Raw genomic sequence first — 24,231 nt, forward strand, 5'->3', positions numbered from 1 at the left:
ATTATATCCATATTTCAAGCTTTGTTGTGGGCTTTATGGACTATTCAGCTCCAACCACAAGTGTTAAGAGCCTCATTTGAGCGGTACTGTCAGTACTCTTACTCGCCACATGATGACGCAGTTTAACAGGCGCACGGTACACTGTAGCAGCTACAACTCAGCAAAAGGGAGATGACTATCCAGATGACATCATGCTGTGTAGCACCAACAAAAGACTGCCCACAAGCTGTGGCTTTAGTACAGAGACTGTGCTTTGTTAAGCTGTGAGCATTACCTCTGAGGGACAGGGTGATAGGAGAGAAAACAGTCACTCTGGTAAAAGGAGGAGAAAAGAGGCCAAAAGTGAAAGAAAATTCACTCACATGAAACGAGATAAAAAGCAGTTCACTCTAGCTGCGCAATGCTTCAGTAAACAGTAGTAGACCACTCCAGAGATATCCCTTCTTTTCCTGTCATACTCGTGTTATTTTTGTTTTTCTTTTGACTACATTCCCGAACAACTGCCAGCTATTGTCTGTCAGCTACATGGAGCTTTCAAACAAATCAGTGTAGAAAAAAAGACCTGGCTTTTCGTTTGATGTGCATGCGTAGCATTGTTTACTGGGGGGAAAAAAATGGCTGGCTGCTCGAGTACTTATTTCTGCAGATTCATGAAACCAATGCAGCTGAATCTGGTTTTGTTTTGCTTTAGCAGCTGAAGAGCAACACATTTTTCTGATACCATGTTACCCACATGCTTGTAAACTGTATTGTATAAAACATGACCAGAAAGGAGTGAGCCGGAGACGTTTGCTTGATAGGTGTGTTGCAGTGAGCTATGCAAGTTGGCAGATGTGTTAACCCCACAATATAACAGCCAACTCTTTAGATACAGAATGACATGCAAGCTCAGTTAGGTCCAGGCTTTAACTTCTTTCTTTGTAATGTAATAAAGAAGAAAATCATAAAGTTATGCCCACCTGGCATGATCAAAGTACTCTTTATTCTGGTTTCTGTAGAAGACAGAGAAAGGCAGCATCCGCCCAGCAATGACCTCCGCCTTCTCCAGCAGCTGGTTTAGATGCACTGTGGAGTAATCTGGAGAAAGAAACATTTTTGTAAAAATGATTTCTACAAAAGCAGATTAGAAATCTTTATACATGCTATCAGCATTTTGTCATTTATGCCATTAGTATTAGTAAATGTAAACATAAAAAAAACCAAAACAAGACCTACTAGAAGCACCGGCTAGGATGAAATATGAACCGTGCATTAAGGATCCTGGCATTTTTCCATCTTTAACTTTTCCATTTAGATATGACTCAGCATTAAGCCCAAAAACATTTTCGATAAATGGATGTACTCAACGGGGAGTGGACTTTCTCCAAAGCATATTAAAAAATCATGAATGCATTTTCCCCATGGCTATTTTCCCACAGGCACCAAACACATCACCACAGGTAACCGGTTAAAATTCTCAGTACTTTGAATGAAAATGAAAGAAGACATCCGCTTTATCCTGACACTGTAAATGTTTAATGTCAAAAAGGCTGATTTTTATATAGATTGATGGAGCACAAAGCCGCAGCTTTCTACGTGCAGAAGAAAAATGCATTTGACATCGAACTTGTCAAAACATATGTTTGACTGGTTTTGGTGAAAGGACGGGCATCTGGTGCCGGGCTGTTAGGATCAACAGCTTCATTTAGCATTCTCCTTCTTCAGCTTCTTACTGTGACACAGCTCACACTCTTCACTTGCCTGTCATTCTTCTTCAGATTTAAACTGCCTCTCCTTATCTATTTTATTTGATTGTATAGCTGTCCTACAGGCACTGATAGTCCACCTGTTTGGTCCAGACTGAAATATTTCAGCTGTTAGATAGATTGTCCTAAAATAATGTCTTGATATTACAGTTGCCAGAAAATAAAGCTTACTAATTTTAGTAATTCTATTAATTTGTTAAGATTAGATTTTTGATGGACTTTACAGAATGTTATGTTTTATATTTTCCCATCATCAGGTCATAATATCTCTTTGTCCAATACTTTGATTACATGTACTAAACTGGTTATGGACAAATCAAGTGTGTGATCATGTATAGTTTTAATGTTTTATTTGGGAATAGAATGGTGTGTATGTGCAAGTTTGGTGATGGAGTTTTTATTATGAATGAATTATGATTTTTTTTTAATGAATTATTATGTCTATTTTTTTTATGTTTTATGGACAACAGATGGAAATTAGCCCTTGGCTTTAATCTGGTATGGTTACATTCATGTAATTTTTTTACATGTATGTTCATTAACATGCACTGTCCTAAATTAAAAAAAAACTAAAAAAAACTAAAAAAAAAAACTAAAACTACACTAAGAATGAAAACTAGAAGTGAAAACACATTTTAGTTAAATAAAAAATAAAAACTAGAAAAAACTAAAAACTTTTGAAGAAAATGTAAACTAACAATTTTGTGAACTTTGACAACTAATTAAAGTAAAATAAAGATGCAGAGGAAATTAGGTCTAGTGCCCTACTTTTTTAGTAAGTATTATTTTAGTATGGATTAAAAACAAAAAGTCACAAGGAGATTAAAATAAAGACTAATTAGAAAATAAAAAAAACCTATAATAAATAATTCTGTTCTGCTATCATGGGTGTTGAGACTCAAGTTATTTGGCACTTCAAAGTGTAGACAAAGCGAGATGCAACAATCACCCTAAACTGGAACTGGACATCATCATTAACCCCAGTAATGTCCTTCCTCATCCACCCATGCCATACCTCCCTTCTCTCACTGCCTGGTCCCCAGGCAGTGACGTTGAACTCCGAGACCTCTGCATCAGAAGATAAACAGCACAGCTCCTCTCAGCCCTTCTTTGTTATAATCCGTTCCTTCCACTCAGTATATTAGCTTCCCTCTTACCTTCTCCCTCATTAATGCTCTAGCCTTTACTCCATTGTATTCTTCTCTCTTCCATTATCGTTCTCTATAATTAACTCGGGCTCACCCAAAATTAAAGCCAAGACTGATGTCACATATCCTATAAGTGCATGCATTCATCAAAGCACCATATTCCTCACCAGCAGTGCAGAATTCAATAATTTCGCTCCACTCAGACACAGAGTAGTCCCCATCAGCCTGTTTTGATGCAGTCTGGACAGCCACTGTGTACTCTGTGCGTGGGCTCAGGAACCAGTGGCCCCGGACCGTCATGGGCAGGGGTACTGCCTTGGCCACCAGTTTGGTAGGAACATCCTGGAGGGATGGAAGGAGTAAAAGAGGACAGAGTGGAATGGAAAAAGTGAGTGAGTGTTGGCAGGAAGGAATTAGTCAGAAAGAAACTCCTTATAAAGACACTTGTAGCCACTTGCTTGTAACCACACACATAGATATATTACCCTATGTTACTGGCTGCAGGTAGCAGCCACGGCTTCTCATTTGTGTAAATGTAAACTATACAGTTCACCCCAACAACAACCCCCCACAACCCAAAAATCAGTGGGCCATAGCAGCTCATTGATTGGACCAAGAGCCCCTGCCTAGCAACAGAGGCAGCCCATCAACCCACCGACACTGCTCCTGCGCCAAAATCAAAACATTAGTATGGGCTCGCCTGCTACTCCGGAGCAGAAAGGAGAAACACTCAGTGACACAGCACCAGCAGTGTGAGGAGGCTGATGACACAAGTCGGTAAGATTACCAAACCAGACTCTTGACTGCGTCGCGAACGAGCTGGCAGAGAAGGCTGTGAGAGCGGTACGAGCCTTTCAGAGCTCAAAGTGACAGCTGACCGTGGATTCTTTGAACAAAACCACCTTGAAATGAGTTCATCTTGCCTCAAGCATGAAAAGGTAAGGTCGTCTTGAGGTAAAACAGCGTCAACACTAATCATTTCTGTTTATAGAGATCAATAATTAGCATTACACTAGATGTTTAGAGCACGGCAACTATCTAAAGCACTACTGACAGTAGTTATGATAATTAAGGTGAAAAGCTCATTCAACACCACTTCTGTCAGAAGTAGAAGAAATGTAGAATTAACTGAAGTTTCATCAAAAACATCAAATTGAGCAGAGTTTTTTTTCTAAGCCACAGGTTTCTCAGAAAATTTTAATTTAATACTATAATTTAATTAACTGTTCATAAAATATGAATAGATTTATGTTTATGGCAGATTATAGAGTATAATTATTTAACAAGAATAATAATGGAAATGTACAGCAGTGGTTTAATATCTTTTAATAGCTGTTGTGCAAAGTATTGCCTGTATTCATGCAGAACTATACAGCTGTTGCTTTCCTTTGTGCTGGCAAAAAAAATATGAATATACTGCTTTTGTGCAACATGTGTAACAGCTGTCTTATATTGCTCATAGTTGCTGTTGCGCACCTCTGGCCCGGAGACCTGCTTTTAAAAAAGGAACAGAAACAACAGAAAGGAAACGATTAGCTGGTTAAATAATAAAATGTAAAATTGCTTTTTTAAAAATCATTTGGTTAAAGATACTCTCTTTGTTCTCTTCTCTTTCCCCCTCATCCCTCAGCCGGTCGTAGCAGATGGCTGTGCTGTGCCTGGAGTTTTTCCCTTTCTGCTGAAATTCAATATTTGCTGCCTTTGCTATAACAATAGCACTGAAATCTTGAAATGGTATTTATGCGCCTCCGTTACTTGAGCATTACCTTGTGTTTGAACTTGTTTGAGTTTTTGTTCTCCTTCTTGTTCAGGTCAATGAAATAGTGTGTGATGCGCTCCTTGCTGCGTGCCTCCATGTCCCAGCAGATCTTGAAAGAGTCACAGGTGATGTTGCTAATCTTGATGTTCTGAGGAACAGGGAGCTCCTCCATCTCAGAGATGCTGCCGTCCTGGGATTTACTTCCTGCACAGTCCAGAAGAGGAAAAAAAAAGACACCATAATGAAACAATATGGTTCAAATTTAGTCTAGAAATCCTCTGAATAAACATCAGGTTCTGGTTTACATTTAGTACAATAATAGTTGTGTCTCCTAGCACTTAAATTATTTGATGATCTATGTCTGAAGACACATTGACCAGTGACAAATCATCATTATAACTGCATCAAGTCACCGCTATACCTAAACATATAGCAGGAATTATTCCACTGGCAGCACACTGGGTAATATAGCCACCATGTCACAGTCGCACACAAAAACCTGCTGCGTTACCGACTGTCATATACAGTGTGTTTCCATGGCAACACATCAGTCCCTCTACACATGTACACCTATCAGCTCTCCAGAACATATGCGCCATTAAATATTTTAAATGCTTGAATCCCCTCTCGTCTTGGCAGAGATTGGTCTGTTTATAATCAGTTTTAAGGATAAAACAAAGCTGTCACAGTGCAGGCCCTGCACATAAGCCTGGAACCATAACATTTAAAATGCCAGTGAATGTCACAGAGGAGCTTTTTTCTTTCCTCCTTCTTCTTTAACGGGGGCCCATTATGTTAATTTCCAAATCTATGTTTGTCATCTTGTGCACTATTAGACTCATTTTACATGACTAAAAGCTAAAAGTGATCCTTAAATATCTTATTTATCCATCTTTGTTTTTCTGACTGGCTGCCCCTTTGGAAACAAAAGATTCCAGCAGGTGGGCGGGGCTTCTGTGCTCTGGGAAATAAGGAAAATGCAATTCTGGTTTAAGCTACATGCTACATTTTCATACATTTTCATACCCAGTACCTAGTGTATTTGGCTAAGACAAAAAGCTTCCATTGCTCTCATTCAAAGAAATGAATAAATCTCAATTTTATCCGAGCTGCATAGATGTCACGCACTATAGGCCACTGTAACATGTAGCAAAGGCTTTCAACCCAAAGTGCACAGAGAGGCTAATGAAATGTCAAAACCGGGTTGAATAAGAGCTTTGTAAGATTAGGATGAATATAGACTTTGCGTCACACTATGGGACGCCCACTTGGCACGGCAACAATGTGTTTTCTGTGTATGCTCTGGGGTCTAAACAAGAGTGAGTAAAATTCAAGAATGCGGTGTTTGGGAGTGATTCGAAACATGGTTGGATTCAATAGAGTGTCAACAATGGCAGAACCAGTGGAGCATAAAAAACGAGAGGGAGCGAGATAAAAGACTAATCCTATAATTGGGAGTGTGGACACTCCTGCCTCACCTCCATACAACACTAGCAGTAGAGCATCGGTAGACTGATTCATTTTAAGAACCTTTTTTACCTTCTAAAATCATGACTTCTGACCAATTTAGAGAAAAAAAATCCATTAGAGGAACATTTATGTCCTTCATCACCACATCAAATCACACCAGACCAGACCCCCTACTTACTTTTGTCCTAATCACTAGTTTCTAATCACAACTAGCTGATTACCATCATCTTCGATTTAAAAAGACCTCCTGTTACACACTTGGGCAAAACTGTTGCTCATTTTAATTAAAACGTATCACATGTGGACTTTAGTGAAAGGATGACTAAGTTATTGCATTTGGACATAACATTTATTATCTCTACCAACATGTCATGACCCAGACTTTGAGTCATGCATATGTAAATATGTAAAGATACCAGCAGTTAAAGCATCACCCGATCCAGCATGACTGACTGCACGATCATACTTGGCCCTACTGCGCTTCTTTGATTTGTGAAACCACCTCATCCTATTGCTTTTAAAGTCCATCTCATTATACTTAAACACACTGAGCTGATAGGTTTGGCTCAGACCAGACAGAGAGAGTGAACGGAAGACGTGACGACGCGGACCTTTGACAGAAAACGCTCCACCGAGTCAGCACAGAGCAGACAGTGATGTAAGCACATAAAGTCCCACCTGAGACTTTGTTTGCTGACCTTTAACAGATTCAAGAAAACTACCAGCCATGTTGTCATTCTCTGACATTCATGTCAGCAAAAGATGAAATATACCCCAAAGGAAGTGAAACAATGGCACGGATTTCTTATCGATTTTCATGTGTAAAATGAAGCCTGCTTATAAAAAAAAAAAATACTGTGCAGATAAACAATTCTCTAATTCTGGCCACCTTCAGTATACAACTGTAAACATTAACCGACATCAAACATCAAAGATGAAAAACCTGCTAGCTCACTCGCTGTGTTGTAGGTTGCTTGTCCTCTGCTCCCTAAATTGTTAATGTCAACATTGATGTTTTCACTAAAAACTAGACCCCATGCAGGTCTTTGCCCTCCCATCTCTCTGCAACTCCACAACACTGATTTACCTCGTTTACTCTAATGCTCTCCTAATTAACCTGCAGATGAAGAGCATTACACTGAGGCAGTGAAGCTTTCCAAATGCAGTCAGAAATCACCTACAGAACACTATTAAGGCAACTCAGTCACGGTAAAGGCTGTGCTATTAGGGAAAACGAGCTCTGAAAGCTGAAGGGAAAAGGAAATGGTACTAACATGTAAAGAGGTATAGACATATATACAGACAATTGACAGGTTAAAAGGAGATGTTAAATGATTAAATGGTATCAGGTTAAATGATATCTAACTGATACCAGCTAATCTAGCTAATCTTGTGTTCACCAGCTTTGTTAGAGCCAGTGTTAAGCTCAGGTCTGAATCCTCTGGGGCTGCAAGAGCACAAGACGAATGATGAACGCCAAACGGGATGAAGATGGCTTTGCTCAGGAAGACCAAAACCTCCTTCCTTTTTAAATTAACGTGCTATGTTTGATGCCAGTGTTCATTTTGCTGAATCATAATTTTTAACACAATATACAGTAATAAGCCGCTGTTATTTTCTATCGATTTACTCCATTTCCTTATGCTGTTTATTAGGAGGGGGTGAAATTTTGCTTGATCTTTATCAAGCAAGACAAGAGTCTGTTTTGGAGCAAATGCTTGAGAGCTTATGAGCACAGATTACTCATGCTGTGCACATATGCACCGGGAGTTCAAAATAACATGCAAGATCTGTAGATGCACAGCAGAGCACCAAAGAGCAGGCCACGGAAATATCGGCCCTATAGATTAAACAAAAACAATCTTAAAAGATGAAAAGCCTCAGACGAGTTTAAGAAATGGACCATATTGGTTATTGCCCTTTTACTGTGCAAACAGTCGAATGCCACAGGGAAAAGCAATAGTGCAGAAGGATCAATATAAATCTTGTTAACATGCATACATGGAGCCATTCTAATGGCTCTTTATGGTGGGATTTGTTCCAGTCACACCTGCCTCCAAATTATAAATTACTTGTAGGCACTCTTTACCAGCAAGAGGAAAGTGATTTGATTTCCATTTAGACCATTTAAGCAATGTAAATGAACTCTCTTGGTGGTTGGAGTTTCCATGATGTGAGACTACATTATACTTCCATTTGAAACTTCTTGAATTCAAAACAAATAAACTTTCAATCAAGTTTAACGATCAAAAAACAAACACATTTCTGAGCCCTGTGTGTCAGATTATTGTTTCTGAGTGCACAAGTAGGTACTCAGACAGACAAGCCTCCTACATTTTAAGTTGCAGCGCTCGATGTAAAATTGATCTGCAGACATGAGCAACACAACAGACACTAGGCATAGATGCTTGCAGTACTTAAAAAAAAACAAACAAAACTAAATCACGCCTTTGTTCTTCTCAATGCACAGGCTAGACCGAGACAGAGATCATGCTGGGAGTGAGAGAAGCCGCCAACGGAAAAACATCTTTCTCTCAGAGCGAGATAAACAATGCCCCGTTCATCAGGTTACGCAGTCTATGTTCCACCTTTTAGACATCAGTAAGCCCCCGAACACCAAACAAAGATGAGTAACAATAATTTAATAATGCAGTCTTTAGTTAAGTAGGTTCAAAATCAACAAAATCAATACAGAGGGGTTTTTTTTAAAGACTTTTCAGAGACCAGAATGAATCATCAGTGCTCATTTGCACAGAATATGAATCTCCAAATCTCAGACTTGTGTTTTTTTACATTTCATGTTTTGAGTTTCTGCAGCGAGGGATTTTTGTATACTAGCAGTGAAAAAAGAAAGAAGAAAAATAAGCATGAATGTTTGCAGTGGCTTTTCAAGGTCAGACGCCACTGTAGAGCGGTCAAGTGCAAGCGAATATGTTATACGGTCAATAAGTGACTGCATAATATGTACCTCCAACTCTTGCCAGCACAGTCATGAGACACAACTGCTCACAGTGAACACAGCCAAACTAAAATGCCAGCTTACTCAGATGACGCTGTATGACATAAGGCAGACCTGCTGTTGTATCATGTTGATACATACTGGATACGCTTCTCCGTGTGCCCACAGAGTATTTTTTTAATCACAGGAGTCTATAGCCATTCTAGCAGATGTGAAAGACTGGAGCCACGCACCAAAATTTATTTAAATGGATGGCTGCACTGTTCGAGTGAGTGTGTAGGAGAAAAGGCCATAGAGAAATGGCTCTGCAGGAGTGTTTTGACTAGAAATTGTTAGTGGATGTAGCTTTGATTCCGAGAATATGTCTGTATGACCACAAGGAGCATCGCTACTTTCACTCATTGGCTCCAGCCCTGCTTGACTGTGACACAGCATGTTTGAGCTAATAAAAAATGAACATAATGAAACTTTACATCTTTGTTCCCATTTTCAATTGATCATTTTAGTATTCTGAAATTTACTGTTAGCAGTAAACACATGACTGGTGATAATGTCAGTAATTTCAAAAAGGGTTTTGTCAGCTGTTGGAATAAGAAAAAAAAACATTCAGATGATTGAACTAGAAAAAAAAAAGAAATTGCTTGATTTAGGAGGACAACAGCTATCTTTATAAAGACTTTCAGTCCTTCACGGCCAGCTTGATCTCAGAACAATTTCATGATGTTCTCAGGTCCACTGTCAAGGGATTAAAAATGCATCCATGTATTGACTTATCAGTGCACCTGTCCATTCTGGAAATCTGCATGCTAGTATGTTACCGCTGTTTCAGAGAGATTTCAAAGAGCACAGTCACACTGCTTGGTTGCATTAATAGCAGCCATCCATCATGGCAACTTCATCACATCAGCGGGTACGGCACAAAGGCCATGTGAGACATGCAGCGTGGATTTGATTACGTTCTGCAAATGCATATTAACTGTGGATATAAAATCAAAATGGTGCTCCTTGTCAGCCTTACAGGGGTTGGTGACAAATTTATCCAGCACAGCATCGTGGGAGCGATCCACAGACTATGGAGAACACCAGCAGACAAACTCTGCTCACATGAGCTGATGCTGTGACTTGTACTACTCTTCATTCTCAGCAAAACTTGCCCCACACCCACCTACTCATGTCACAGCCCCATCACTAAACTGAACCATTAACACCCCGTCTAAAACTGGACACACAGAAACGACTTGTGTCCGACCATTTCTTTTGTGCACTGAAATTCCCAAACAGTCTTCACTGTGTTGGAGAGTGCCCTTTCCCACAAACAGTAAGCCTACTGAAGCTATATGCATCCATCTGCTGGGTCAGCATAGGCATAGAAGCCTCTCATCTGATAATTAAATATTAATGATTTGGAAGATAAATTTAGAAAGCCGTGGAACAGTGAAATGAATGCGGACCTTGAGAAAAATGTACGCATTGATTGGATAAGATAACAATCCATTCCAGGAAAGGTAAAAGTGAGTGATCCAGTCTTTTAGAAAGGGTGTGGCTGGGACAGTGCAAACTATATAATATAATATAATAAAATAAAAGGCTCAGGTGATAAAATTCAGAGACTGGTCAAAATCTACAAACCATTCTTAAGAAAAGAAAGAAAGTTAACCAAACAAGCTGAAATCTGTATTTTTACAGATGTACTCCACATTAATGTGGCAACACTAAATATTTATGGGAGTATGAAGATAATCTGCACAAACACCCATACATAAATTGTTTTTTCTAATCTCTTCATGAAGTTCAAGTTTTGTCCACGGTACTCGGGGCGTTTGTTCCTATCAGACACATAAACAGTTTCAACTAACCCACTGACAATACTTGTACAAGAACAACTACTTGTCCTGAAGAATTTGCACAGAAGGTGGACATTGTCACTGTGTTGCTTCATAAACAGAGTATGTGGGTGTCTCAAGGACACACACAGATAATATTTACACTGAGTAGCCTGCTTGGAAAGTAAGAAAGTGGCTGTTTTGGCTCAGCAGTAAACCTGCAGCACAGAAAGCACAAAGGCTAGCACAGTGATCATTTGAAACGGGCAGCATCGGCGTATATACCGTTTAGAATCAGCTCTAAGGGGTATACACGCCGGCAGCTAAAAGATTTTACAGTGACCGAGGAGACTTAATAAAGATACATCACTGACACCTTGGATGCCCTAACCAGCCTGTATACACATACAAATCAATCTGGCATAGCTGCGAAGAAACAAAATGAACCCAATTACACAATGAAAAGGTGTGATCATATTTCATGTGAATTAATTTCCAATCTTAATTAAGAGGCACCTCTGTGATCAGGAGTCTTGACGCAGATGTGGAATTAGCGCTGTGTAATTGCACTGATGGGTGTGTAGGGCTGCACCGCCTGAGAACACATGTGGGTGCAGCCATGTTTCTGCCTCTCATTCTCTCCTGATGATGACTTGCCTTTTTTCTTTCCCCACCATTAAATTCGCGTCGGGGTTAAGCCTCTTCGTGCAGCTACTTGTCAATTTTCGCATTACGAGCCTGGTTTATGAAGCCTCGTTTTCTATGATGGGAATAGTTTCAGCTCTCGTTTAATGATAAATATTCGGAAAACTTTTGATTCGAAGAAGTGAGCCACAGACAACACACAGCACGGGCGCAGCTGGAAGACTTGATGAATTATAAACGTGAGCGCAGGGGAGACTTTTATGGGAACTGGGGGTGGGATAGCAACTAAAGAGCATCTCGTTTGTAATTATAAAATTTGCAGGATGACATGCAGTAAGTAAGCATACATGGAAAAAGGCAGCTCCTTTGGAAGATGGAAGAGAATTAGCGATTAAAGGCGGGGTGGCAGCCGGCCTCTGTCCATGTCTGTGGTGCTGAAATCAAGACACTCATCATTTAGACTAAGATTCCTGCTTCCAAGTTAAGCAGTACACATTCGTTTTGAGTCAAGACCTTATTGCCACTGTAAAGACGCTCAGCTATTCCGAGCACGCACAAGCGCACCATCCATTCATCCACCCCAGGAACCAGCGGAGCCAGCTGCCCCTATTACTTCCACACAATAAGGGTACAGCACGCAGAGACAAACACTGACAAACTGACTGCATGCCTGCAGCGACTCCGAAACTAACAAAGCGGCCTAATGCACCGGCGTTATGCGGAGATATGTCAGCACCCCAGTGAGAAGCAGACAATCCTCCCCTTACCATCTCGTTCGCATAACTGTATGGCGTCCAAGCTTAGGTCCTTGATCATCCCCTCGCAGGGACTTAATGGACTGCTGATGTTGTGCGCCAAACCTGGTACCTCCATCTCTGCAGAAGAGCCTGGATGATGTTAGCAGTTTAAATTTCGTCCACGGGTTTTGCACAGCAGAAGGCGTCCGTCCGCGGTTGTTAAGGGGTGGGAAAAGAAAGAGAAAGAGAGACTGGTGTCCAGTCAGTCGCTCGCAGCTCTCCTCTGTCTCTCTGGGGTGGTGCGGCTATTGGCGCGTCAGCGGAATCGTCACGGGCGCGAGCAGCACACGCCGCCAGTTGCAAAATGAGGCATGGCAGCTTTTGCGGGGATCCGTGAACGTATATCACTGTATGTATTTATCTGGTTTCACACGCTGCCAAAAGCAGAAGAAGCTTCTGAGCCTTCAGAGCCACAAGTGTGCGCGCGCGCCCGTCCTGTATGTTACGCCGCCGCGGGACAGTTGAGCATGAATAGTTCAGCAGATTAGCGCAGAGACGTTCTGGAAATACAATGGCTTCTTATGTAACCAGATTAGCTCGGCGTTCCTTCTCCGCGTTAGGTCCCTCATCTAAACGGTCCACGCGCTCCCGTTCTTCCCCATTTCACGTTTAACGTCATCCCCAACGAGGCTCTCACATGTCCTTATTTGGTGAGGTGTAGTCCCCTTTTTGTGCAGGAGCGCAGGTGCAAGTGGTCCAGGCGGTAATGAGCAGTGGGACGACTCTGACATGCTGCAGGACATAACGAATGACCAGGCTTACCTCTACTTTTCCATTTAGGTGACGAATCCTCTCGCTCTTTAGACATGTTGGCGCATAATAACATGCAAAGCACTGTGAGTTCATAGCCAGAAAACCACACTTTATACTGGGTGTGGGTGTGTAATTATCTCCATTAGACCTCTACACCCTTTTTATCAGTGCCTCCCAGGAACAGGAAGATCAAGTGCAGGCGTAGACCACACTGTGGCTAAGCAAGGCTTCAGGCTGCCTTTAATAACAGCATTTGATTATACAGAAGTTGTGGCTCATCATCATGGAGTCATTCTTATTCTTATATCTCCTAAAGCAGTCTTCCCTCGTCTCCATGCTCTACATGGGAGCATCAGACTGAGGAGGTGTCACTTGCTATTTGTTTTTGTTCAAGTGTTATACAAGAAGCCCGGAGGAGAGGCCAGAGTGCTTATCTATTCAGCGGACAACGGATTCTGCAGCTGCGTCTATTCCCCCTCCTGAGTCATGGTGCTCAAAACCACAAAAAGAGGGAGGGGGTGCAGTGAACCATATAGAGGAGAGTCACCCTAACTCTTCTGGGGAAACACACTGTCACAGCATCATCACCATCATCTCTGAAGTTGAGACAAACAAGAAAAATTGTAGATTAACAAAACTAAAAAGGGGAAAAGAAAAGAAAAAGCCGACTGTTTTCATGTTGCAGTTTAAAATGTTTGATTTGCCTGCAGGAAAGTAATTGGCTTGCGTTTTCATGCAGCTTGAAGGATTAAAAAATGGGGTTATGGCGGGCAGGCAAATTAAAGTCCTGATAAGCTCATAATCACTGTGGCATTCAGATTCAGTAGGAAACATATAAGGCGCACCACTAAAGCCTTGAACATATTCCACGCTTGGATTCCACTAAGGCTCACATTTCCTGCCAGGGATACACAGTGCATTTAAGGTAAAGGTCAGCATCCTGATCACTCCCTGCAAACACACTGCAGTGTTCTGGGGAGAAGATGCTGCCACATTCACCTTAAAAATTTAAATTGGAGTTATTTTTAGTATGCCTCTAAGTGGATGAAAGCCATGCGTAACATTATATATTTGCTATATGACATGACTTGACAGTTGCCCCCCAGCTGTGTAAAGAGCATTACAGATGGATTAACACTGCATTTGTTTAAATGCCCCCCACACCCCACTGGTTTCAGAAACCAGATCATTGAAAGTCCATGTGCAGTGACTAAATCATAAACAAAAACAAGTAGAGCACACCTAATAGCCCTAAATGCACAAGCTTCAAAAAGGCTAATTGCTATATGTCATCATCAATTTCCCTTTGTTGCCCTGTCTCCCTCCCCCCACACCTCTTATGTCCCTCCACTGCCTGCTGTGCTGATCTGCTTTGAGAGAGGAAGAGCAGGATGGGGAGGGGGAGGGATGAGGCTGACCAGTTCTGGAGGATTCCTTCTCATTCTACCTCCATCCATCCTTTCCGCCACACCATCTCTCCACCCACCAATATCCCCTACAGGGTGAGTCGTCCTGTGTTAGCATCAGTGTTTCCAGTAGAGCTGCAGGAGGATGAAAGAAGGCAGTGTAACACACACACACACACACACACACACACACACACACACACACACACACACACACACACACACACACACACACACACACACACACACACACACACACACAGCCAAATCTTTTCCCCTTTCTTGTTCCTTTACTAACATTCTTCCTTTAATACTTTTGCCTCTTCAGTTATATTTTGTCAGTTGTCTACCATTTTTTCCTCTCATTTGTTTCTCATTTTTCTGCTCCACTCCAAATCTTGCAGTGCCATGCAGTGTATGTTTGTGTGTGCACACTATAGGCCATAGTGTACACTGTATTGGCAGTCCACTCTCATTTGCTCCCTCTGCTGTGTTTAGAGGCCAAGTGAACACACAGTGGCAGATGGAGAAATAGCGGGGAGAAAGGTGCAGTGAAGAAAACAGATCAAATAGGTGTGAAGATTTTGAAGTGATAAAGAAGGCGGAGCGAACCATATGCAGACATCTCTATAATTATATTTAATGCCTCTGCATCTTTCGTCATCTCTTACACAGCCGCATACACACAGTCTCAGAGGTCAGTTAAGAGGCAGAATATGGAGTACATGGGCAGAGCATTTTACATTTGCAGAAAACAATACCAAGTCTCTATGAGAAGTTTCAGTCTGGTTTTAGAGCTCGTCACAGCACTGAAACTGCCTTACTGAGAGTTTTTAATGATTTGCTTTTAACTGTAGACTCTGGTTGTGCTGCTGTCCTAGTAACCTTAGACCTGACAGCAGCCTTCGACACTGTTGATCACAACATACTGTTATCCCGCCTAGAAAACTGTGTCGGTTTGAAAGGTACTGTCTTAAAGTTTTTCCAGTCCTACCTGGATAACAGGAGTTTTTCTGTTCACCTCGGTGAACTGTCATCTCCCAGAGCTCCTTTAACTTGTGGTGTACCTCAGGGGTCCATTCTAGGCCCCCTGCTGTTTACTCTGTATTTGCTCCCTCTGGGCGATGTGCTGCGCAAACATAATGTGTCCTTCCACACTTTTGCTGATGACATTCAGATCTACCTCCCTCTGAGGTTAGACTGTATGGACTCTTTGCAGCCGTTATTCTCCTGTCTGTCTGACATTAAGACTTGGATGGCTCTTAACTTCCTACATCTAAATGAAAGTAAAACTGAAGTCATTGTGTTTGGGCTTCCTAAAGACCCCAACCTTTCCTTTGATTTTATGGGACCCCTAACTTCCAAATGTACTTCCTCCATTAAGAGCCTCGGTGTTACTTTTGACAGTGCTTTTAAATTTGATAAACAAATCAGCTCCGTAGTCAAGGGATCTTTTTATCATCTACGGATTTTAGCTAAAGTCAAGTCCTACCTGTGCAGGAACGATCTAGAAAGGGTGGTCCATGCTTTTATTACATCACGGCTGGACTACTGTAACTCCCTTTATGCTGGTTTAGATCGTTCCTGTCTGCATCGCCTCCAACTGGTGCAGAACGCTGCTGCTCGCATGCTGACCGGTTCCAAAAAGAGAGACCACATCACTCCGTTCCTCTGCTCTCTCCACTGGCTCCCAGTTGCTTTTAGGATTGATTTTAAAATTTTACTGCTGGTTTTTAAGGTTCTTAACGGTACGCACCTCCTTACCTGGCAGAGCTTCTTAGCATTTACCGCCCCAGGAGATCTATGAGGTCAGCAGACCTGATGCTTTTAGATGTTCCCAGGTACAGATTAAAGACTAGGGGAGAGAGGGCTTTTGCTGTGGCTGCACCCAGACTGTGGAACAGTTTACCTCCTCACATCAGATTCTCCACAAGCCTAGGAACTTTTAAAACTGCTCTTAAAACTCACCTCTTCTCATTGGCTTTTAGCAAGGTTTAACTTACTGTATTAACTTATTGTTTTATCAGTGAGGTGTTTTATGTACTTGTGTTTTATTGTATTTTATATTTGTATTTTATTGTACAGCACTTTGGTCACCCTTGGTTGTTTTTAAATGTGCTTTATAAATAAACTTGACTTGACTTGAAGTCACCACTGTGTGTGTGTGTGTGTCACATCATACCACAAAGACATTTATCTGGTGTTTCAGGGCAGCAAATGAAGCATGTCATTGATTTACAGTGTGAAGTCTGGCCTCGGTGTAGCTGCAGCTTGATTGATAATGGATCTGTGCTTATGTGTGTGTCTCTGGGGGCCCAGTTCAATTCCACTTTATCTAAGATTATATGAAATTCAAATGAAGTTCATTTATACGCCGAAAGGCCACAATGAAATCAGGGGAGACCAATTAAAAGCCGGGTCCAAATGTTATTAATAAAATGAATTAATTGGGTGAGCAATGCAGGATAAGCATGAAGGAAAATAAGCTTATTTGTTTTGCTGAAGATCTTCGCATGAGGAGGATAAACATGTATAGCTGCAGAGCTAGAGGCTCATTAACTATAGCTTAACACAAAGACTGGAAACAGGGAAGAGCAGCTTTCCTCCCTCTGACTGAAGAAAGAAAAACCCACCTATCCTCGCCTATAATGCTCACAAATGCAGTCATATTATTTTGTTAATTTAACCAACAATGCCCATATTTCAAGGCATGATTGTTTTTTGACTTTTACATTATTATGCCAATGTTTCAGCTTGTTAGTTGTCTTTTTATTTCCGTTTGTATGGAATAAAGCGTAAACAAATGAGCATAAATGTGTTGTTTACTGAGGTGCTGCCAAGTGGGTTGGTTGTGCTTTGTTATCAATGCTTTCCAGGAATGACAATTTACAACCTTTAAGTGAACCAAACTAAAAAAACATAACAGAAATGTTATTTGTATAGGACCTTTCAGGACTAATATCACAAAATCCTTTACAACAAAATACTAAAAACTTAAAATAGATTTTTTAAATTGGTGAAAAACAGCCAGTTTCTGCAAGGAAAACTTTGACAGACCTTCAAAAATCCTGGAGACCTATTGCTCAAGACCACTTCAAAAAATACAATTTAGTCTGGCTTCTTAAAGCAAAGTAGAAAGAAATGGTCTTGTGACAGTTTTCATCATCGGCGATGCAGATGCTCTGACATACCGGTCACTTTATATGATGGAGAATGAGCTCACAGAAAAAGAGCTAGACTTATCAGGCACCGTGAGCATAATGTCCACTGGATAAGAGCCAGATATGGCGAGGTAGCAACCGAGTCACAGCTACTCTAATTTACACCTTTCCTGCAGAGCCAAGCTGCCCATGAGAACAATATGTGAAGCTGTGGACTCTGTTGGTCTTTTGACGAGGATGCTGCCAGGATGCTGAATAAATGCAGGGTTGGTTAGTGATAAAAAAAAAAAAATTACTTCTTTCTCTGCAATTTAGCTGTCCCTCTCTCACCCTGTCTCTCACAATAGCACATGAAATTGAAATTAGTCACGCTGGGCAAAGGGAATTGATTGCCGACTGTGCTGCACACACAACTACCCATAGTGCAATTGAATAGACTGATATTTTGCAACTAATAGCTTTTCTCTAGAGCGCTAATATCCTTTATGAGATTAAATGTAGGTGAATTTGTTTCTGCTGAATCCAGATACATTCTCTTCATGATGGGACCATTTTCTTAGATAAGACCTAGATTTAATTATAGGTGTGATCCGTTTGTCATGTCAGCAATTGGCAGCAGACAGCAAAATGAATGTTTTCATAACATCCTTCCTACACATTACCCCGTGAGTTTCTCACTTGTACATACCAGTATTTACATCCCATTCAATATTGTGATGTTATAGAAACCACAGGTGCTTTGTAAAGCACCTGTGGAAATTGATGATAGAGGAGGAGAAAGCGAACGAGTCACAAGCTGCCACAGACCATAGTTCAGTGGCACCACCTGTTAAAGGGCTCATTTGAGATGGATGAGTGACTCCCTCTGTCTATGTGGCGAACAGCTGAACATTAATTTGCTGCCATAATCAGAAGAGAGGCCTGGAGATGTTTTTTTGGAGCAATAAAATAAAAACGACTGAAAACTGAATCACTTTCCATATGTCAGGTAAAATACAGCACTTTGGGAATATGCAAACAGCCACAGGCAAACGCATCATTTTCTTTCAAGTTTGAACATTTCCCGAAACTAACTTCAAAATTACAGCTATGATATGTATTAGAGGTGGCGAATGACAATGTGCTGTGCTGCAAAGAGTCTCTCACGAATAAAATGCTATTTTTATAATTTCTTTACATTTTATAATCTGTTGCTGAGTAACCATTTTCCACGCTTTACTTGGGAAATGTCATTTTCAGTGACAATACTGCCCCCTTGAGGTTTTCCCTCTGCAAAGCCAAAACAGCTTTTCTAATCTTCTGATTTTAACCAAAAAGCATCATCACTGCTGACTTTGTGACTGAGATCTCACAAAAACCCATATTTTATTTCACGGATGTGAACAGTTTTCTGGCAGTTAGTCGTGCAGAAATGTATTATTTGCAGTACTTTCATGCAAAACAAAGAAAATAAATTCTGTCCCCATACTACAGTAGCCTGTTTATAAGGAGAGAAGACAACTTTAAATTTCTTCTCAAGTGTGTCTTGTACTGCAAATCCTCATTGGTTATAGATTCATTTTGTTGGATTAAGCAGATGCTGTGCAGGTTAGACATCCTGTAAGCACATTACCCTCAAACTGCAGTATGCAAATGTGTTTTTGAAAGTGTCTTTAAACAGACACACCAAGTGATTGCTGAAGAGTGCTGAAGGATTACCTTCAATTCAATTTATATAGCTCCAAATCGCAACAACAGTCACTTCAGTGAAAGCACTTGGTGACAGTGTGAAGGAAAAACTCCCTTTTAACAGGAAAAATAACTTGAGCAGAACCAGGCTCAGGGAAGGGCAGCCATCTGTCATGCTGGGTGTGAGGGGTGGAAGACTGTGTGGAAGAGAGTCAGAGAATAACTAATGATGCAATGCAAAGTGGTGGATAAACAGAGTGAAAAGAGCTGATCAAAGAAGAAAGACTTGATGCACGATGGGAAGCCCCAATGGGCCTAGACTAATGCAGCATAACCTAACTGAGGGTTCAGCGTCACCTAAACCAGGCCTAACTATTTTAAAACTTTTTTTTTAGCCTAATTTTAACTACCTTCTGCTGGTCAAAATTACAAATAAAGTATGTATCCAAGGCAGTTGTGTAAAACTCCTTTTTGTCAACATAAATCTCTTAATACAAGATAAAGAAGTGCAATTTCTTTATCTTTCTTTATAAGGAAGAAAGATAAAGGTTTTCTACATTTTCTACATGCAGTTTCTTTATCTCAGGTTTTCCACATGACTGTGCAAAATACAGAAAAAGGTTCTGTCCACTGTCCAGACTGTCCCATTTTTATGAAAATTATTTTTCATTTACAGATTTTTTTTTTAAACTCAAACGTCTATAGTTGATTTAAAAAAACAAAACAAAAACAGGAATCTTTCTGTAATTTATCTATTACTTAATTACTTTGGTTTAGTATGAATGGCTGTGTGGAACTCTCCATCTGCAGGAAAAGTGTTACAATTTATCAAAATACAGTTAAAAGTCAATTTTTTTTTCCTAAAGCCTTCCAGTGTGCTGGATTGGAGTCTTTGCAAGGTCGATTCTGGCCCTCGGGCTGCATGTTTAACAGCCCTTTTCTAGAAATACTGCACTGATACTGTGCGCCTGGACAGCCTGGTAGCTTCAGACTTGAGAAAGTTTCAAAACTCGACATTTCTGTCTTATGTGGGAAACAAAACCAAAAGGCGCTTTTGTTTGCATACATTTATTACCTTCATAATATCATTTGAATGTTCGAACAAACATTTTTTTTGCCTGCTTGACAGATTCTCTGAAAAGTTTATATCTGTACTACAATACAGTTAGAATAACAACAGCATCAACAGATGCCACAGTGAACAGAGCGTTGACCACATGGCAATGTTTATGCACGAATCCATCTCTGGAATATGGTGCAGAATTGTACGTTTCTCACGCAAAAACAATGACTGTAAAAATGAAAAGTTGTACAAAAGTTATGTTATACATCATTTCCTTAGTGGTTTACATTTACATTATAAATGTACCATTTGATTGCAGTACAAAGATTCCTTCAAATAAATCCCTTTGGGAATATTAATATGACTAATACAACAAATCAAAGACATAATTGTGAAACTATTCAATCAAGGGCAAAGACTAGGCAAGCTAGCAGTAAACCTTTTGACTTGGTGAGTCCCTTTACTGATCTGTGATCAAGCTGCAATAACATGCATCATCAAGGCAATATATATAAATTTGAAACATTCACTTGATGAGACAAGAACCTCTATTGCCCTCCGAGCAAACACATCCAAAAAAAAGTGAAGGATGAAAACAAATGTCTGCTAGGCAGGAACACGAGTCACAGCACTGGGAGAATCAGTGCTCAACATTATTTATCTATTTTCTTTTTAATGTAGTACCATGTGGAGCAAAAGCAGCTCCGGGGTTCCTTGTAGAATAAAGAATCCCTTTCTACATTAAGCTTTAGCCTTCTTCATCTTATTTAAGACTTCAAAAAACAAAACTAAAATAATAAAAAAACAAAACAAAAACAAGAATATACCTGGTTTGCATAAGCAACCATGTCAGAATATCACTTAGTGTAGTGTAGTGTTACTAACTTGACAACCACATTGAGAATGGCTCAAGTCAGATAGGATAGGATGCGAGATAGGACGGAAAAGTGGTTAAAAATGAGGGTGTTAAATCGCTGTAAATTAAAACAAAAAAGTGATAAATGATCAACTTCTTTGAAACGATACGAGGATTGCTGCTGCTGTCTGTCATAATTAAATCTGCTGAGATAAACGTTTATGCACTTGCAGTGATAATTTTTCAGAAGTGTCTTGTACATACTTTAAGAGTTTATACAGGTCTTGTTCATTTAAACTAAGAATATTGCTCAGTCTTAGCTTTTAAACCTACTGTACTGCAAATATAAACAAAAAGGAAAAATGACTTCACAAAGAGGCTTTGAATTGCACTTGAAAAACGCTCTCATCATTGGAAGATGGATGTTCTTGGAGTTTAAATGCTCAGACATATTTTAAGAACATTACACAAAAAACATTTGCGTTATCCAAAGTTAATGAACTGCTGGAAAAAAGGATGTTTTCCTTTTCAAAAAACACATGACTGAACATAATCCAGGGCTACAGAGCAAACACAAGCTCTGGTGATAAACACTGCCGCTGCATGCATAATTCTGTTACTTTATTAAACACTGCTTAACCAGGTTTTGGGGATATTAGATTACATGACTGATAGTAGAAAATACCAGATTTTTATTTGTTTTCATCTTAGATCTCGCAGTCCTTCTGGTGACTTTAGTTCTCTATTTGTGTCTCGCAGAACTATTCATATGAGACCATGTTGGCTGTGGGAAAACTGGTTCTTTGTGTGATGGCACTTCCTATCTGGAAAGTAAGGTCAGAACAAAATATTAGTGTGCTTAATGAAATTTCTTCCTGCTGAAAAAACGAGTTATGGATATTGGCACGTTTCACTATTAAAGGCAAGGCCTTGTTCTGTTAACAGGCCTCCTCTCCTTGCTCTAGCTGAAACTCTAAGCTAACAGAAAGATAAAAAAAAGTTTCAGATACACAGTAGACCAGATTGGAAGATTTAAGGCACATGGAAGGGGCCACAGAGAGGCCATGACTGGCAAAAAAAGATAAAACAAAAGACCAAGTACTATAAACAAAGAAGAAAAACCACAGAAAATTGCCTGTTGACACAATCAAAGAGGCCTACAAAGCTTTGCCTAACTGTCTCACATCTCTGCTGCTGCCTAATGGCACAGCCATGCTATGGCTCCAGAGACTAAAGGGCAGGAAATAAAACTAAAACTTACAAGCAAACTAATTACAAAAAACAAAAAAAATAATCATAGACGCTCATTCATGAAAATATAAAAAAATACATATGTAAACCGATTACCAATAAACATTCCACTCATTTGCCTAAGATGGTAATAAAAACTAAAAAATAAAATCATAATGCAAAATGAATACAAAATACTTATTTTTGTCTCGTCTAGACTGAGAAACTGATGCTCAACACAAACACTGATCTCGGAGGAATGTCCACCAATCGAAACACTGAAGGAGTCAAAGGTCACAATGAGATTTACTTTGGTTTATGTGTTAAAGTTGATCAAGTCACCGCTTAGGTGCGCTGACCTATTATTACTTCATTTGGTGCTGTGCTAATGTCACTGGTTAAGTGCTTACTTTTGGCTTGGTAGAAAATGCATCTGTGCTTTAAGTCAATAAAAAAATGCATAGTTTCATTTCAATCTAAGGAATAAGGCTCTCACAGGCAAAAATCTAGTATTATTAAAGTGCATGTCACTGATACAAGAGCATAATACAAATGCAGGTAGTACCAATGTGTAAAATGATGTACTAATCATTCTGCCTGTTCCCTTGAACAAAAAGTGGACAGAAATACTGGACAGAACCAAAACCACACCCTTCATATATAAATGCTCAACAAGAGACTAGTGGATTTATAAGGCAATAACACTGAACTTCATGTATCTGAGAAATCCCTTTTTTTGTTGTTGTTGGCACTTCAGGTAAAACTATGGCTTTTAAAAAAAAAAAGTATTTATAAATGCGCTATATGGCAATGCAACTTTGCGAACAGTCTCAATTCAGCTGAAGCTGAAAAAGGGTAAACAACCACTGAAACCTAGACGCCACTCTAAGATGCTGGACTCTGGTCTTCTTTACGGACGGGTTCTCCGATGACTGGAGCTCTGAAGGCGCCTACCATCGCCCACTGACGCTGGCCATCTCAGCGTGAAACTGGCGGGAGAGGCGGCCGCTTGCCCCCCCTTCCAGGAAGGAGGACCTGATGGGTGGCTCAAATAGTTTCCTCCGGTTCTTGTTTAGTTCTGTGGGCAGGAAAAAAAAAAAAGATAACCGCAAAACATCAGGAGCAGCAAAGGTGATACAAACATAGTGTTTAATGTGGGGTAACTTCCATTGTTGCGATGGGAATTGCAGCAAATCAAAGTAAAAATAAATATAACCGTGGAGAATGTTGCCATGTCTCTGCAGCCTTCACTGATCTACAGTGTCAAGAAAATTGGATTCAAAGCACTACAGAATTGCTCAGATCAACAAAACCCCTCTTTGTGTCCATCTGTTTTTACACAGCAGTTTGGACAAAATGATTTCATAAAAATGTGTCAAGAACACCCTGGCATCTCTCAGTTATTCATATGATAGCCGCAGTCTGTCGGTGCCAGCATAAACCTTCAGTATGATTACTGGAGACAGGCAGCTCGCTCCAGCAGCTTTTTACTGGCACACCAGCAGGAAGTTAAAACCTGGATTGCCTTGACTGGTATTCTATCTTTTTATGAGAAGCAAAAACACAGAAAGACAGACAGAGATGCGCAATATGCAGTTTTCAAGCTCTAGAGTCGGTCAGCGGAGATGAAAGTTGACCTCGACTTGGCTGAGGCGACAGGCAGCAAAACCGATCCTGGCCTTGGATCCCTCTGCTTCCTTAATAATCATAGTGCTGACCTCGACATTTCCCCTCATTGCCCTCGCTGT

The 24,231-nt window shown here is 40.3% G+C and overlaps 2 protein-coding genes across 2 annotated transcripts in view; both read right to left on the bottom strand.

Moving 5' to 3' along the window:
• The window catches only part of phyhiplb (phytanoyl-CoA 2-hydroxylase interacting protein-like b), a 16,091-nt gene extending 2,921 nt beyond the window's left edge, over positions 1-13,170 (bottom strand). The window contains exons 1-4 of the mRNA XM_085183032.1: positions 12,317-13,170; positions 4,660-4,856; positions 3,061-3,235; positions 960-1,077 (exon numbers count right to left, since the gene is read on the bottom strand). Of these exons, the coding sequence (XP_085039158.1) occupies positions 960-1,077; positions 3,061-3,235; positions 4,660-4,856; positions 12,317-12,422 (596 nt within the window). The 5' untranslated portion in view covers positions 12,423-13,170. The remainder of the gene's footprint in view (positions 1-959; positions 1,078-3,060; positions 3,236-4,659; positions 4,857-12,316) is intronic.
• Positions 13,171-20,386: 7,216 nt separating this feature from the next.
• bicc1a (BicC family RNA binding protein 1a) overlaps positions 20,387-24,231 on the bottom strand; it is a 57,853-nt gene continuing 54,008 nt past the window's right edge. The window contains exon 21 of the mRNA XM_085183015.1: positions 20,387-23,561. Coding sequence (XP_085039141.1) covers positions 23,434-23,561 — 128 coding nt within the window. The 3' untranslated portion in view covers positions 20,387-23,433. The remainder of the gene's footprint in view (positions 23,562-24,231) is intronic.

Source organism: Neolamprologus multifasciatus, chromosome 13 (genome assembly GCF_963576455.1).
Source record: "Neolamprologus multifasciatus chromosome 13, fNeoMul1.2, whole genome shotgun sequence".
Lineage (NCBI taxonomy): Eukaryota > Metazoa > Chordata > Actinopteri > Cichliformes > Cichlidae > Neolamprologus > Neolamprologus multifasciatus.